This window comes from Anabrus simplex, chromosome 2 (genome assembly GCF_040414725.1).
Source record: "Anabrus simplex isolate iqAnaSimp1 chromosome 2, ASM4041472v1, whole genome shotgun sequence".
NCBI lineage: Eukaryota > Metazoa > Arthropoda > Insecta > Orthoptera > Tettigoniidae > Anabrus > Anabrus simplex.
The window spans coordinates 290153915-290169001 of record NC_090266.1 but is presented as its reverse complement, the minus strand read 5'-3'; the positions used below and the strand labels follow the sequence as shown (position 1 = coordinate 290169001).

The following is a 15087-nucleotide window of genomic DNA, read 5'->3' as shown; positions in this document are numbered from 1 at the left end:
TCCTTAGTTATATTACTACAAAACACTAATATTTTGCAAGAAATATTAACTCCCAGATAACATCATACTTAAAAAACAAGCCTGCTTTTACTGGACATTTCCTGAAACTGATGGAACAGTAGAAAAACCTAATAAGAATCCATAATTGACTGGAGTATTTAGGAACAAACAGAATATGTTTACAGGTCAGGATCATTAAAATAAACCAAACTCACCTTTCACTTTGCTATCAACTCTGTACACTGGATCAAATGATGGATAGATAGTATTCTGGAGCTGGTACTTCATAAACACAACAATTCTATCAATAACATCTTCAAGGTAAATCCGTTTTGGCATATTCGGAGAAGTCAAAATGTAAAGAGAGGTAAGCGATGCATCAACAGCTCTCATGACTCTTTCCATCGTTAACTCAAGCCAGAGTTTACTCTCATCCTCATCATCATCCTAAAGAGAAAACAGAATGTGATCACTAAAGGATTAAATATCACATTGAAATTTAGGAATATAACTGCAACAAACAATTAAAAAAAGCAACAATTAAGAATCTGATACACTTCGAAACAATTCTGAAGGAACTATTCTCGTTTCACAAAAATATACAGGTTATTCTCTTATTTTCACAATTAGCCCCCCCCCCAGTCTTATGGTGACAATGGGACAGGAAAGGCCTAGGAGCAGGAAGGAAGCGCTCTTACAGCACTAGCATTTGCTTGGTGTGAAAATGGGAAACTACAGGAAACCATCTTCAGGGGTGCCGACAGTGGGGTTCAAACACACTATCTCCAGGATGCAAGCTCACAGATGCGCGCCCCTAACCGCACAGTCAACTCACCCGGTGTTTTTCAGATTTCCAGTACTGTAAATGGCCTAATGGCTATTCTCACAATCCCTCATCAAGATCTGAACTAACTAAAACTACATCACCAAAATATGAATGTAATTTTACAAGGTGCGGCAGATAGCCATTGTCAGACATGTTAGTCAATGGTCAGCTCTTGATGGTGCTCTGTCTTTAGTAGTGATAAAGTATGTGTTACTTAGCATAACAGAAAAATTTTGTTTGAGAGTGATTCAGTTAGTGTAATAAACAATCTAAGTTGGTGTTTGCTGGCAGTGATCAAGATTAGTGGTAATTTTTAAAGTTTTGCCTTGTTTAATGTTGAGTAGTTCTGTTGGTGTTCAGTACATTATGTACTGTAGGCATTGTAGGTTAGGTTTACTTTGTTTCATATCTGGGTTGGCGAATATAGGAGATAACATTCCATTCCTCCTTGTTTAAATATCATTAGTTTTCTTGGTAGGGTACTTATAAAGACAAGTTATTGTAACCTACCCTTTTTTTCCATTTATATTCATATAGATACTAAACACTATATTTCACAGAGCACTTTCAAATACACTGCAACTATTATGTCGGAAATAATTTCTTTTAACAAACAATATAAGTAGCATTGTAAATTAGGTTAAAGAAAAAAAGAATTAAAGAGAATATAAGGTATAGAAAATGATCTTTGCATTCTTGGTAATAACTGCTGCTATCCACTTCAAGTTTATGCTGTTGACATACAATCGAGTAAATCAGTTCATTTGTACATTTCAATATTATTGTAATTTATGCTCCAACATAGTTTCGAGTGAAGTTACTGAGTCACTCTCTTAGACATCTTCCCTTATCCCTCTGATATTCCAGAAATTAAGGGCAGTTTTAACGCCTGTTAGTGTGTAGTAGAAAAAATTAATTGACCTATATATCGATTATTTAGTTTTAACATCAGGTTTATTGATTCAAATAACCTGTTACAGTTAGGATACGACTAAGTGCAGTTTAGAAATGCAGTGTAGCTATTTTATTAGAAAGTATCTTCCTTGCCTTATTGGTGCAAAATCCTTGTGTGATCTATTTGATATTTCAATTTCTATTAGAGCATAGTAGGTTAAAATAATCATAATCCAGCTATGTATTTAGTTTAAAATATATTTGTATAGTTTCAATTAAATATTACTATTATGTTATAATTATTAGTAATTATTGCTGCTCTTCATATTCAAATACTGCACTGTTTGTATACCGTCAAGAAAAGAACAATAACACATAACCAGCCGATTCCTGCATTATTTTATTTGTAGTTCTGCGTAGTTCAGGTCTTCAGCCTACTTTGTACCTGTGTTCTTTCACCATTTAATTGCAGTTATAATTCTGCTGTTTCACTTGAGCTATTGTAATTAGCATACCCCTAAGCACAGCTTAGAATAGTGCAGTTATTTTATTTAAAAATAACTTGCTCGCTTTATCATTGTGCAATCCTTGGATCGCAGGAGAAAACAAGTTTCTCTAGCAATTTAGTTCTCAATCATCAATCAATCTCCATTGACCTGCATTTAGGGCAGTTGACAAGGTTGCAGATTCCCTATCTGTTGTTTACCCAGTCTTTTCTTAAATAATTGCAAATAATTTGAAATATTATTGAACATCTCCCTTGGTAAATCATTCCAATCCTTAACTACTCTTCCTATAAACAAATATTTGCCCCAATTAGACTTCTTGAATTCAACTTTATTTGCATATTGTGGTCTTTCTTACTTTTAAAAAGACCACTCAAACTTATTTGCTCTAATAATGTCATTCCACGCCATCTCTCCACTGACAGCTCAGAACATACTACTTATATGCCCTCTCCTTTACATCCTTACTACAACCCCAAAATACCCCCATAAAGATCTTTCCTTATATTAACACCTAGGTATTTACAGTGACACCCATAGAGAACTTTCACCTCATTCAATGCTGTAATTAAAACCGAGAGAACTTTTCCTATTAGTGAAACTAACAACCTGACTTTTAACCATGTTTATCATCATACCACTGCCTGCTGTCCATCTCAGAACATTCTCAATGTCCGATGACCTAGCTGTTAGGCCCCTTTAAACAACAAACATGATCATCATGACCATCGATCACTGTCGATGTATATTTGCAGTTACTTACAACCTTCTAACTTATTTACCACTATACAGTATATCATCATCTGCACAAAGCCTTACCCCTGATTCCAGTTCTTTACTCATAACATTTATATATATAAGATAATGGTCCAATAATACTGCCTTGGGTAATTCCCCTCTAAATGGTTACAGGATCAGGTAATGCTTCACCAACTCTAATTCTCAGAGTTCTATTATCTAGAAATTTAGCCAACCAATGAGTCACTCTTTCGTCTAGTCCAATTGCACTCATTTTTGCCAGTAGTCTACCATGACCTACCTGTCAAATGCCTTGGATAAGTCAATAGCGATACAGTCCATTTGACCTCCAGAATGTCTGCTATATCTTGCTGAAATCCTACAAGTTGAGCTTCAGTGGAATAATCTTTCCTAAACCCAAACTGCCTTCATCAAACCAGTTATTAATTTTGCAAACATGTCTAATATAATAAAAAAAAAATGCTTTCCCATAGCTTACATGTAATGCATGTCAAACTGACTGGCCTGTAATTTTCAGCTTTATGTCTATCACCCTTTCCTTTATACACAGGGGTTACTATAGCAACTCTCCATTCATATGGTATAGCTCCTTCATGCAAACAGTAATAAAATAAGTACTTCAGATATGTACTATATCCCAACCCATTGTCTTCAGCATATCCCCAGAAATATTATCAATTCCAGGTGCTTTTTCTAAGTTTCACCTTTTGTATCTTATTGTAAACGTCTGCTATCATAGGTAAATTTCAATACTTCGTAAGTATTAGCCACTTCTTCTATCGAGACATTTTCCTTCTAATCAACAATAATTACATCGGCTTACTGCCGACAGAATACTTCTACCTTCTGTAGATCCTCGCATACACACCCCCCTTTCATTAATAATTCCTGGGATGTCCTCCCTGGAACCTGTTTCTAGCTTGAAGTACCCAAACATACTTTTCATTTTTCACTAAAATTTTTATGACTGCCAATTATCCTTAGCTGACTTCTTTGCTGGATTCAATTTTCTTGTAAGCTCCTTCAATTTCTCCTTACTTTCACAACCATTTCTATCTCTAGTTCTTTCCAACCTGCACCTCCCTCTAAGTCTCCTTACTTCCCTGTTATAATATAGAAGGTCTTTACCATTCCTTACCACCTTTAAAGGTATATACCCATTTCGATATTTCTCAACAACCGCTTTAAATCAATCCCACAGAAAGATTACATTTTATTTACCGTTTTCCACCAATCCTAATTACTTCTTAAAACCTCCCTCACGCCTGTCTTATCAGCCATATGGTACTGTCAAATAGTCCTACTCTGACGACCCTCCTGCCTATCACATTTATTTTTAATTATGACAAAACAGCTTTGCGATCACTAGTACCATCTATTACTTCAGTTTCTCTATAGAGCTCATGTGGTTTTATCAGCACCGCGTCCAGAATATTCTTCCCTCTTGTTGGTTCCACAACTTTCTGATTTACCTGCCCTTCCCAGATTAATGTAATTACTATTTATTTATTGGTCATGCTTCCTGTTGTTTGCATTACCTTCCCAAGTGACATTTGGCAATTGAGATCACCTGCTACAATCACATTCCTTTCCGTATTGCTTACATAGCTGATTATCTTATCTAATAACTCTGTATCAGCATCTGTGTCACTACAATTCTGTTGTTTCAGCTAACCTCCCGTAATTAGGATAGGCTTAAGTACAGTTTAGAATTGTAGTGTGATTATTTTACTGCAATCCTTGTGTACTCCTTTTGATATTCAAATATTAAAGAGCAGTTTTCATTTCTGTTTGTATGTGATTATGATAATAATAATAATAATAATAATAATAATAATAATAATAATAATAATAATAATAATAATAATAATAATAATAATCTATGTATTTAGTGTAACTAAATTTCTACAGTTTCAGTTAGACTGTCACTCCAAATATTTTATAACTAGGATACGGCTAACAAGAACTGTAATGTAGTTATTTTATCAGTTAGTATCATGCCTTCTTTATTATTGTGAAATCGTTGTATAGTATGCAGTATTTCTTTGCTCTGAAATACAGGGTTATTCAGCTAAGTTGTCCACCTCAAGTATCCTGTGATCGACTTGCATTTGCCTGGTGTGAAAATGGGAAAACATGGAAAACCATCTTCAGGGCTGCCAACAGTGGTGTTCGAACCCAATATCTTCCGAATGCAAGCCGGCAGCTAACCATGCAGCCACTCTCTCAATCAACTAATAACTGGGCAACAAGTTCACTGATGTGTTTATTTTGCAAATCTGACTAGTGATTTTGGAGATATTAAAGGGTTTCACACTTCCGCTTCGAATGATAGCGCTGTACCGCACCCGGGGAACCATCTGGTGACGAATGAACCTACCATTTCCACTTCTATTATAACATCTAAATTCAAAAGCTCATTGTTTAAGCAGCCTTTCTCGTGGACGGTCAAGATTTTCTTCTGATGACACAGAGCAGAGTTCTTTGCAAAACGTAAAGAATTTCACATTATTTTCTTGACATGGCATAAGCCCAAAAGCCTATATCAAGTCTATAGTGTTAGGGATTGTTTCAAGGAACATGTAACACAGGGACTAAATGAAAAGTCTGAAGGAAACACAGTAGACGAAGAATGGAGAGTCATGAGGAATGAAATCAGTAAGGCAGCTGAAGAAAAGTTAGGAAGAAAGGAAAGATCACCTAAGAAACAATAGATAACTCAAGAGATACTAGACCTGACTGACAAACGACAAAAGTACAAGAATGCAAAAAATTAGGACAGAAAAAAATAGAGGCGAATAAGGAATCTAGTAGATAGAAAGTGCAGGACAACTAAGAAGAACAGCTGAAAGAGAAGTGCAAGGATGTTGAAGGTGGTATGGCCCTAGGAAAGATAGATGCTACATACAGGAAAATCAAGGAAACCTTCGGAGAAAGGAAAAGTAGCTGTATGAATATCAAAAGCTCAGATGGTAAACCACTTCTAGGGAAAGAAGGCAAGTCAGAAAGATAACGGGAACATATCCAACAGTTGTATCAAGGTAAACAAGTAGATAGTGTTCTGGAACAAGAAGAAGCTGTTGATGCTGATGAAATGGGAGACCCAATTTTGAGGTCAGAATTCAACAGAACTTTGAGAGACCTAAGTAGGAACACGGCACAAGCAATTGATGCCATACCCTCAGAATTACTGACTGCCATAGGCGGAACCAGCATGGAGAGGTTATTCTGTTTAGTGTGTAAGATGTACGATACAGGACAAGTGCCATCTGATTTTCGCCAAATGTTGTTATACCTATTCCCAAAAAGGCTGGTGCCGACAAGCATGAAAACTACTGCACCATTAGTTCAGTATCTCACACATGTAAAATTTTAACACATATTATTTACAGAAGAATGGAAAGACAAGTTGAAACTGAGTTGGGAGAAGATCAATTTGGCTTCAAAAGAAATGCAGCAACACGTGAAGCAATCCTGACTATACGTCTGATCTTAGAAGATTTAATTAAGAAGGGCAAGCCCACATACATGGCATTCATAAATCTAGAAAAAGCATTTGATAATGTTGATAGGACCGAACTGTTTGAGATTCTGAAGGTGATCGGGATCAGATACCGAGAAAGGAGAATTATCTACAATCTATACAAAAATCAGTCTGCAGTGATAAGAATCGAGGGCTTTGAAAAAGAAGCAGCACTCCAGAAAGGTGTGAGGCAAGGCTGCAGTTTGTCCCCTCTCCTTTTCAATATTTGAACAGGCAATAAAGGAAATCAAAGAGGAATTTGGAAAGGGTATCAAAGTTCAAGGAGAGGAAATCAAAACGCTGAGATTTGCCGATGATATTGTTGTTTTATCTGACTCTGCAAAGGATCTGGAGAAATTGCTGAATGGTAAGGACAGTCTTGGGAAAGAATACAAAAAGAAAATAAGTAAGTCCAAAACAAAAGTAATGGAGTGTGGTCGAAGAAAGTCAGGTGATGCAGGAAATATTAGATTGGGAAATGAAGTCTTAAAGGAACATAGATCAAAATCAAAATCAACTATCGTTACTTGGGTAGTATAACTAATGATGGCAGAATTAAAAAGGACATAATATGCAGAGTAGCACAAGCAAGGCAGGCCTTTCTTAAGAAAAGAAATTTGTTCACCTCGAACATTGATATAAGAGTTAGAAAGATGTTTTGGAAGACATTAGTCTGGAGCGTGGCATTGTATGGAGGTGAAACGTGGATGATAACTAGCTCAGAAAGAAAGAGAATAGAAGCTTTTGAAATGTGGTGTTACAGAATAATGCTGAAGGTGAGATGGGTATATAGAATCACGAATTAATTGATACTGAATCGAGTTGGTGAAAGGAGATCAATTTTGCTAAATTTGACCAGAAGAAAAGAGAGAATGATAGGGCACATCTTAAGATACCCAGGTCTTGTACAGCTGGTTCTTGAGGGAAGTGTAGGTGGTAAGATCGATAGTGGCAGACCAAGGTACGAATATGACAAGCAGATTAGAGAAAACATAGGATGTAGTAGTTACTGTATACATACATACATACATACATACATACATACATACATACATTATCATTATAGACTATTACAGCGTTCAGTCTGCAAGCCTCTGAGAATTTACTAAACGTCGCCACAATCCTCGATTTGCAACTAGTGTTGTGGCCTCATTTAGTTCTATACCTCTTATCTTTAAATCGTTAGAAACCGAGTCTAACCATCATCGTCTTGGTCTCCCTCTACTTCTCTTACCATCCATAACAGAGTCCATTATTCTCCTAGGTAACCTATCCCCCTCAATTCGCCTCACATGACCCCACCACCGAAGCCGGTTTATGCATACAGCTTCATCCATCCAGTTCATTCCTAAATTAGCCTTTACCTCCTCATTCCGAGTACCCTCCTGCCATTGTTCCCACCGGTTTGTACCAACAATCATTCTTGCTACTTTCATGTCTGTTACTTCTAACTTATGATAAGATATCCTGAGTCCACCCAGCTTTCGCTCCCGTAAAGTAAAGTTGGTATGAAAACAGACCGATGTAAAAATAGTTTCGTCTGGGAGCTGACTTCCTTCTTACAGGATACTGCTGATCGCAACTGCGAGCTCACTGCATTAGCTTTACTACACCTTGATTCAATCTCACTTACTACATTACCATCCTGGGAGAACACACAACCTAAATACTTGAAATTATCAACCTGTTCTAGCTTTGTATCACCAATCTGACATTCAATTCTGTTGAATTTCTTACCTACTGACATCAGTTTAGTCTTCGAGAGGCTAATTTTCATACCATACTCATTGCACCTATTTTCAAGTTCCAAGATATTAGACTGCAGGCTTTCGGCACAGTCTGCCGTTAAGACCAAGTCGTCAGCATAGGCCAAACTGCTTACTAAATTTCCACCTAGCTAAGTCCCTCCGTGCCATTTTATACCTTTCAGCAAATGATCCATGTAAACTACGAACAGCAAACGTGAAAGATTACAGCCTTGTCTAACTCCTGTAAGTACCCTGAACCAAGAACTCATTCTACCATCAATTCTCACTGAAGCCCAATTGTCAACATAAATGCCTTTGATTGATTTTAATAATCTACCTTTAATTCCATAGTCCCCCAGTATGGCAAACATCTTTTCCTTTGGTTCCCTGTCATATGCTTTCTCTAGATCTACGAAACATAAACACAACTGCCTTTTCCTCTCGTAGCATTTTTCAATCACCTGGCGCATACTGAAAATCTGATCCTGACAGCCTCTCTGTGGTCTGAAACCATACTGGTTTTCATCCAACTTCCTCTCACCGACTGATCGCACCCTCCCTTCCAGGATGCCAGTGAATACTTTACCTCGTATACTAATCAATGAGATACCTCGATAGTTGTTGCAATCCTTCCTGTTCCCTTGCTTATAGATAGGTGCAATTACTGCTTGTGTCCAATCTGAAGGTACCTTAGCAACACTCCACGCTAATTTTACTACTCTATGAAGCCATTTCATCCCTGCCTTCCCACTAAACTTCACCATTTCAGGTCTAATTTCATCTATTCCTGCTGCCTTATGACAATGGAGTTTATTTACTATCGTTTCCACTTCCTCAAGCATAATTTCACCAACATCATTTTCCTCCTCCCCATGAGCTTGGCTGTTTGCAATACCACCATGATGATTTCCTTTTACATTGAGAAGATGTTCAAAATATTCCCTCCACCTCTCCAGTGATTCCCTGGAATCTATTATGAGTTCACCTGAATTACTCAAAACACTGTTCATTTCCTTCTTCCCTCCCTTCCTAAGATTCTTTATTACTGTCCAGAAAGGTTTCCCTGCTGCTTGACCTAGCCTTTCCAGGTTATTACCAAAATCTTCCCACGACTTCTTTTTGGATTCAACAACTATTTGTTTTGCTCTATTTCTTTCATCTACGTACAAAGCCCTGTCTGCCTCGGCCTTTGTTTGGAGCCAGTTCTGATAAGCCTTCTTTTTACGTTTACAGGCTGCTCTCACTTCATCATTCCACCAAGATGTTTGCCTTTTCCCATCTTTACACACAGTTGTTCCTAGGCATTCCCTTGCTGTTTCTACTACAGCATCCCTGTATGCCACCCATTCACTTTCTATATCCTGAACCTGCTTACTGTCTACTGTTTGAAACTTCTCACTAATCATATCCATGTACTTCTAATTTCCTTGTCCTGAAGATTTTCTACCCTTATTCGTTTGCAGACAGATTTCACTTTCTCTACCCTAGGCCTAGAGATACTTAGTTCACTACAGATCAGATAGTGGTCTGTATCATCGAAAAATCCACGAAAAACTCGTACATTCCCAACAGATTTCCTGAATTCAAAGTCTGTTAAGATATAGTCTATTATGGATCTGGTACCCCTAGCCTCCCATGTGTAGCGGTGAATAGCCTTATGCTTGAAGAATGTATTCGTAACAGCTACCAATGATATAATTGATCAAGAAGCTATTTTTGCCAGAGTTAAAAATTAAGGCAATAGAAGGGAAGGTTGTAAAAGTAGGACTATTAGGTAATAACATAGGGTTGGTAAGAGAGACAAGGTAGAGTATAAAAAGGTAATTATGATCAATGGATATGGTGAATACAAATGAATTGTTCAGAGTTCAAGGGCATTATGTCACTTCTTGTAACTTTTCAGGAGAGGGGAAAAAATGCTATAGTCTCAAAATGATGGCCAGTATGCATAAGACACATATGTATTGTTACAGACTATTACCAGCTGCTATATAGAATAGAATACAATAGATTTATTTATCATCAACAGGTTATTTTCCCAATTAAAGATGATTCAATAAAACATAATATACAACAAATAAATAACACTAATTTCCTAAAATAATAACCAAGTTCAAACTCAATCTAGAGATCTTTTTATATGCATATTTACAAAACCTTAAATAAATAAATAAATAAATATTTAAATAAATAAATAAATAAATAAATAAATAAATAAATAAATAAATAAATAAATAAATAAATAAATAAATAAATAAATAAATAAAATTTAATCTTGTTAAATAATCGACATTATTAAACTACATGTAGTAACTTTTACATATTTACACACCTTACAGATAGGGCCTTACATTCCTGAGGTCAATAGGGCATGTCTGATTTTAGACAGGGGGTGAGTGAAAAAGGTCCGCTGATTCACCCACCTCATTCAGTGATATTAGTGCCCTCACAAGCCATGAGTTAGCTCGAGCCACAGTTCGCACTTTAGGCAGATGAAAAATATACCTTTGCCTAGTATTGCGACAAGGAACATGTAATGGAATCAGCTCCAGTAATGTTGAGCAATGCACTCTATTCGTTAGACACTTATAAAGAAAGAGGGCACTGGCACATCTGTGGCGTGAGTGCAATGTCCTCATGCTCATAGTCTCACAAAAAGACTCGTAATCGGACGAAGAGAAAGAAATACCCAAACCCTTGTAGCTGATACATTTCATGAACCTTATTTGGACTCTTTCCAAGTTTTGTATTAAATACTGCTGAAAAGGCAGTCACACCTCGCAACAGTGTTCTAACGATGGCCTGATTAGAGTGCAAAACAAAGTTATTAGAGTTCTAGCAGAAACAAATTCAGCACAATTTCTTTTCAGAAGGCCAAGTAATTTAAACCCTTTCCTAGAAATCTTGTCTAAATGTTTCTCGAAGGAAAGACCGTAACAGTTTGAAAGTGTCACACCAAGATCACTTATATCATTCACACGAGCTATTCGGAAATTGCATAAATAGTATGGTAATTTACTGGTCCCAACTTGCGTGAAAATGTAATTGCGTTGCATTTTGAAATATTCAAACCAAGCAGCCACTTTTTACGCCAGGTACTTAGTAGGTTTAAGTCAGACTGTAACAACCTACAGTCCAACTCACTATTGATTACCTTAAAGATCTTTAGATCGTCAGCATAGAGAAGGCAATTACTGTGTTGTATAACTGATGTTTTATCATTTATGAATATGACAAAGAAATGAGGGCCCAGTAAAGATCCTGGGGGACACCTGAAGTAGGGTGGTACGGCTTTGACATAATACCATCAGCTTTTACTACGCAAACACTATTAGTTAGATAGCTTCTAATCCACTCCAAAGCACTTCCTCCTATCCCATATGCTGACAATTTGTTAAGTAGAGCATCATGTTGAACTGAATCAAAGACTTTGGAGAAGTCCGTAGAAACAACATCCACTTGTTGCCTCCTATCGACAGATTCTGAAATGAAATTGATATACACCGCCATATTGGACATGGTAGAGCGTTTCTGTACAAAACCGTGCTGCGCTATATTATTATACTGTGAAAATGAACTGTACAATCTCTTATACACGATCTTCTCTGCCACCTTTGAAATTAGGGACAATAACACAACAGGTCTATAGTTATCAAACACCATTTTGTATCCTTTCTTGAACACTGGTAAGACATAACCTTTCTTCCACTCACACGGAAAATACCCTGACGAGAATGACATATTTATTATGATGCTATGTGGCCTACCAAGCTCAAATGCAAATTCTTTCAATACTATTGCGGGTACGTCACCTGGACCACATGATTTGGAGGTATCCAAAGAAGCAAGAATTGAAGATACCTCTTCTGGAGAGGTCACTATTGAAGTTAGCCCTATATCACACACGGACGTGTGGATAGATTACACTGTGCGGCAGGTGAGCGATACTTTTCAAAAGTATCTGCAAAACTGTCCAAGATGCTCCATTTGCCCTGTAGTTCTTTCCCGTCCTGAAGCATAGTAGATGGCAGACAAGATAACCTGCGTTTGTTGTTTACAAAATTCCAGAAACACTTCGGGTTGGCAGCTAATTTCGATTCCATCGAAGTTACATAGTTTCTGTATTTTTTTAGCTGAAGACGCTTAAATTCACTGCGTATGGTCGAAAATTGCACATAATCACTATTATGGCCTGTTTTTTTTTAACTTCCTTCTTGCCCTCTCCTTTTAATTTATCTATTACCTCAGAGTCGTACCAGCATGGGTACTTCCGCGGGTGAACTATCCGGGACGGTACAGTGCCTTTTATTGCAGCGCGAAGGAAGTCGAAGAAAATGGTTAACGCCTCGTCGACGGAGTCCTCGATTAAATTCCAGGGACACAACGAAAGGAGATCTCTCATTTGAGGAAAATCGGCCTTAGCCCATGTGAACATTAACTTCCTCTGCAGTACAAGGCGGATAACTCGCGGTAAAGATAGAGTGAATTCTACAACTCGATGGTCGGATGTAATTACCTTTTCCATCTGAAAGCAGTCCAAGTGTCCACAGTATTGATCCGAGATTAGAACAAGGTACAGGATGTTCTTGTTTCTTGTCGGGAAGTGACACATTTGCTTGAGTCCGAATTCACTGACGATTTCAAGAAGTAAGAAGACTTCCGCACATCTTTGTTTTATAACAGGACCACGATTCCACGCCAACTGCCTGATGTTAAAGTCTCCGCAAACTACAAGGATATCCTGCGGGTTTAAAACAACTGTGACGTTGGCCAGTGTTGCTCGAAGATTACTCATCCTAGCAGTCACTTCGTCTGGTGGCAGGTAGCAGCACACTATAAACACAGACCTCCCTGATGTTGGGGTGGCCTTGACCACGAGACACTCCCAGTCTCCCGCCAGCTCTGGCCGGGAAACTGGCGTTAGAGCAGAAATACAGCAATCATAATCCCTCCTCCTATCACTTTGCTACTATGGACCAGATGTCTGTCTTGACGAAACACACAGTAATCAGTAGACAACAGTTCATTACCACCAACAGAATCATTTAACCAACTTTCAACTATACAAATACAATCTTTGCTGGCGTCACTGAAAGCGAGGTTAAAGTCAGTCAAAGAATTACACATGCTCCCTACATTTTGGCAGAAGAAATTCATACTGCTGTCATGCTGGGGTCCAGGGTTCAGATGTATGTCGCCGGACAAAGCCAATAGAAGCACACAAATTGCTGAACCAGATATCTTTGGGCTAAAGTCCGTCTGATGTTTTCTCGCAGACAGGCCACCAGTTGTGATGTCACCAGATACATAGCTCCATTTAAAGCCAGCATGTGGGGCAAAATACGAAGCTCCGAACCATTCACAAAAGCGTTTTTCCAATGGTTTCCATATTTCACGTCGAAGTCTAGCACATTCTCATCCCGGAGGCAAACTCGAACGGATGTGATACAACATTTGAACACTACTAATAGACAAAAGACACGGAGCGATACCGACACACGACTATTCCCGGACGCCATCTTGAGGAAGTAGGTATATATCTGACAGTATGCAGTTGTATATCATATCATAATTATTTTCAAATAGCTATTTTATAAAAATGACATAAGTCGTTTCAGCTCTGAATTTCAATTTCCCTAAGGAAAATAAACTAAAATTAGACCAATTTACCAATTTTAAGGTAAATTTCCTCCCCTGTGAACCATGTGACCTTGCCGCGGTGGGAGGTTTGTGTGTCCCAATGAAGCAGATAGCAGAGCCGCAGGTGAACCATATCGGATGGGTATCTGTAGAGATACCAGACTAAGGAATGGTTCATCAAAAGGGGGGTAGCAGGCTTTCGGAAGTTGCAAGGGCAGCAATCTAGATGATTGACTGATATGGCCTTGTAATAATACTCAACATGGCTTGGCTGTGTTGATACTGCTACACGGCTGAAATCAACGGGAAACTACAGCTGTAACTAACTCCCGAGGACATGCAGCTCTCTCTGTATGAATGATGTACTGATGATGGCTTCCTGCCGGGTAAAATATTCCGGAGGTAAACCAGTCCAACATTCGGACCTCCGGGTGGGGACTACACAAGAGGGGGCAATCATCAGGAAGATGGATACTGACATTCTGCGAGTTGGAGAGTGGAATGTTAGAAGTTTGAATCGTTGTGGTAGGTTAGATAATTTTTTTTTTTTTTTTTTTTTGCTAGTTGCACGTCGCACCGACACAGATAGGTCTTATGGCGACGATGGGACAGGAAAGGGCTAGGAGTGGGAAGGAAGCGGCCGTGGCCTTAATTAAGGTACAGCCCCAGCATTTGCCTGGTGTGAAAATGGGAAACCACGGAAAACCATTTTCAGGGCTGCCGACAGTGGGTTTCGAACCTACTATCTCCCGAATACTGGATACTGGCCGCACTTAAGCGACTGCAGCTATCGAGCTCGGTGGTTAGAGAATCTGAAAAGGGAGATGGATAGACTAAAGTTAGATGTAGTTGGTATAAGTGAAGTACGTTGGCAGGAAGAACAGGATTTTTGGTCAGGCGACTACCGAATTATCAACACAAAATCAAACAGAGGAAATGCAGGAGTTGGTTTAATAATAAGAAAATAGGGCAGCGGGTAAGCTACTACGACCAGCATAGTGAAAGGAATATAGTCGTCAAGATAGACACCAAACCAATGCCCACCACAATAGTGCAGGTCTATATGCCTATTAGTTCAGCGGATGATTAGGAAATCGAAAGAATATATGAACAGATAGAAGACGCAATACAATATGTAAAAGGTGACGAGAATCTAATTGTGATGGGAGACTGGAATGCAGTGGTAGGCCC

At 38.3% G+C, this 15087-nt stretch overlaps 1 protein-coding gene across 2 annotated transcripts in view; it reads right to left on the bottom strand.

Moving 5' to 3' along the window:
- The window catches only part of Nipped-B (Nipped-B cohesin loading factor), an 804192-nt gene that overhangs the window by 295177 nt on the left and 493928 nt on the right, over positions 1-15087 (bottom strand). For both annotated transcript variants that reach the window (XM_068226150.1, XM_068226151.1), the window contains one exon: positions 216-447. In XM_068226150.1, coding sequence (XP_068082251.1) covers positions 216-447 — 232 coding nt within the window. The remainder of the gene's footprint in view (positions 1-215; positions 448-15087) is intronic.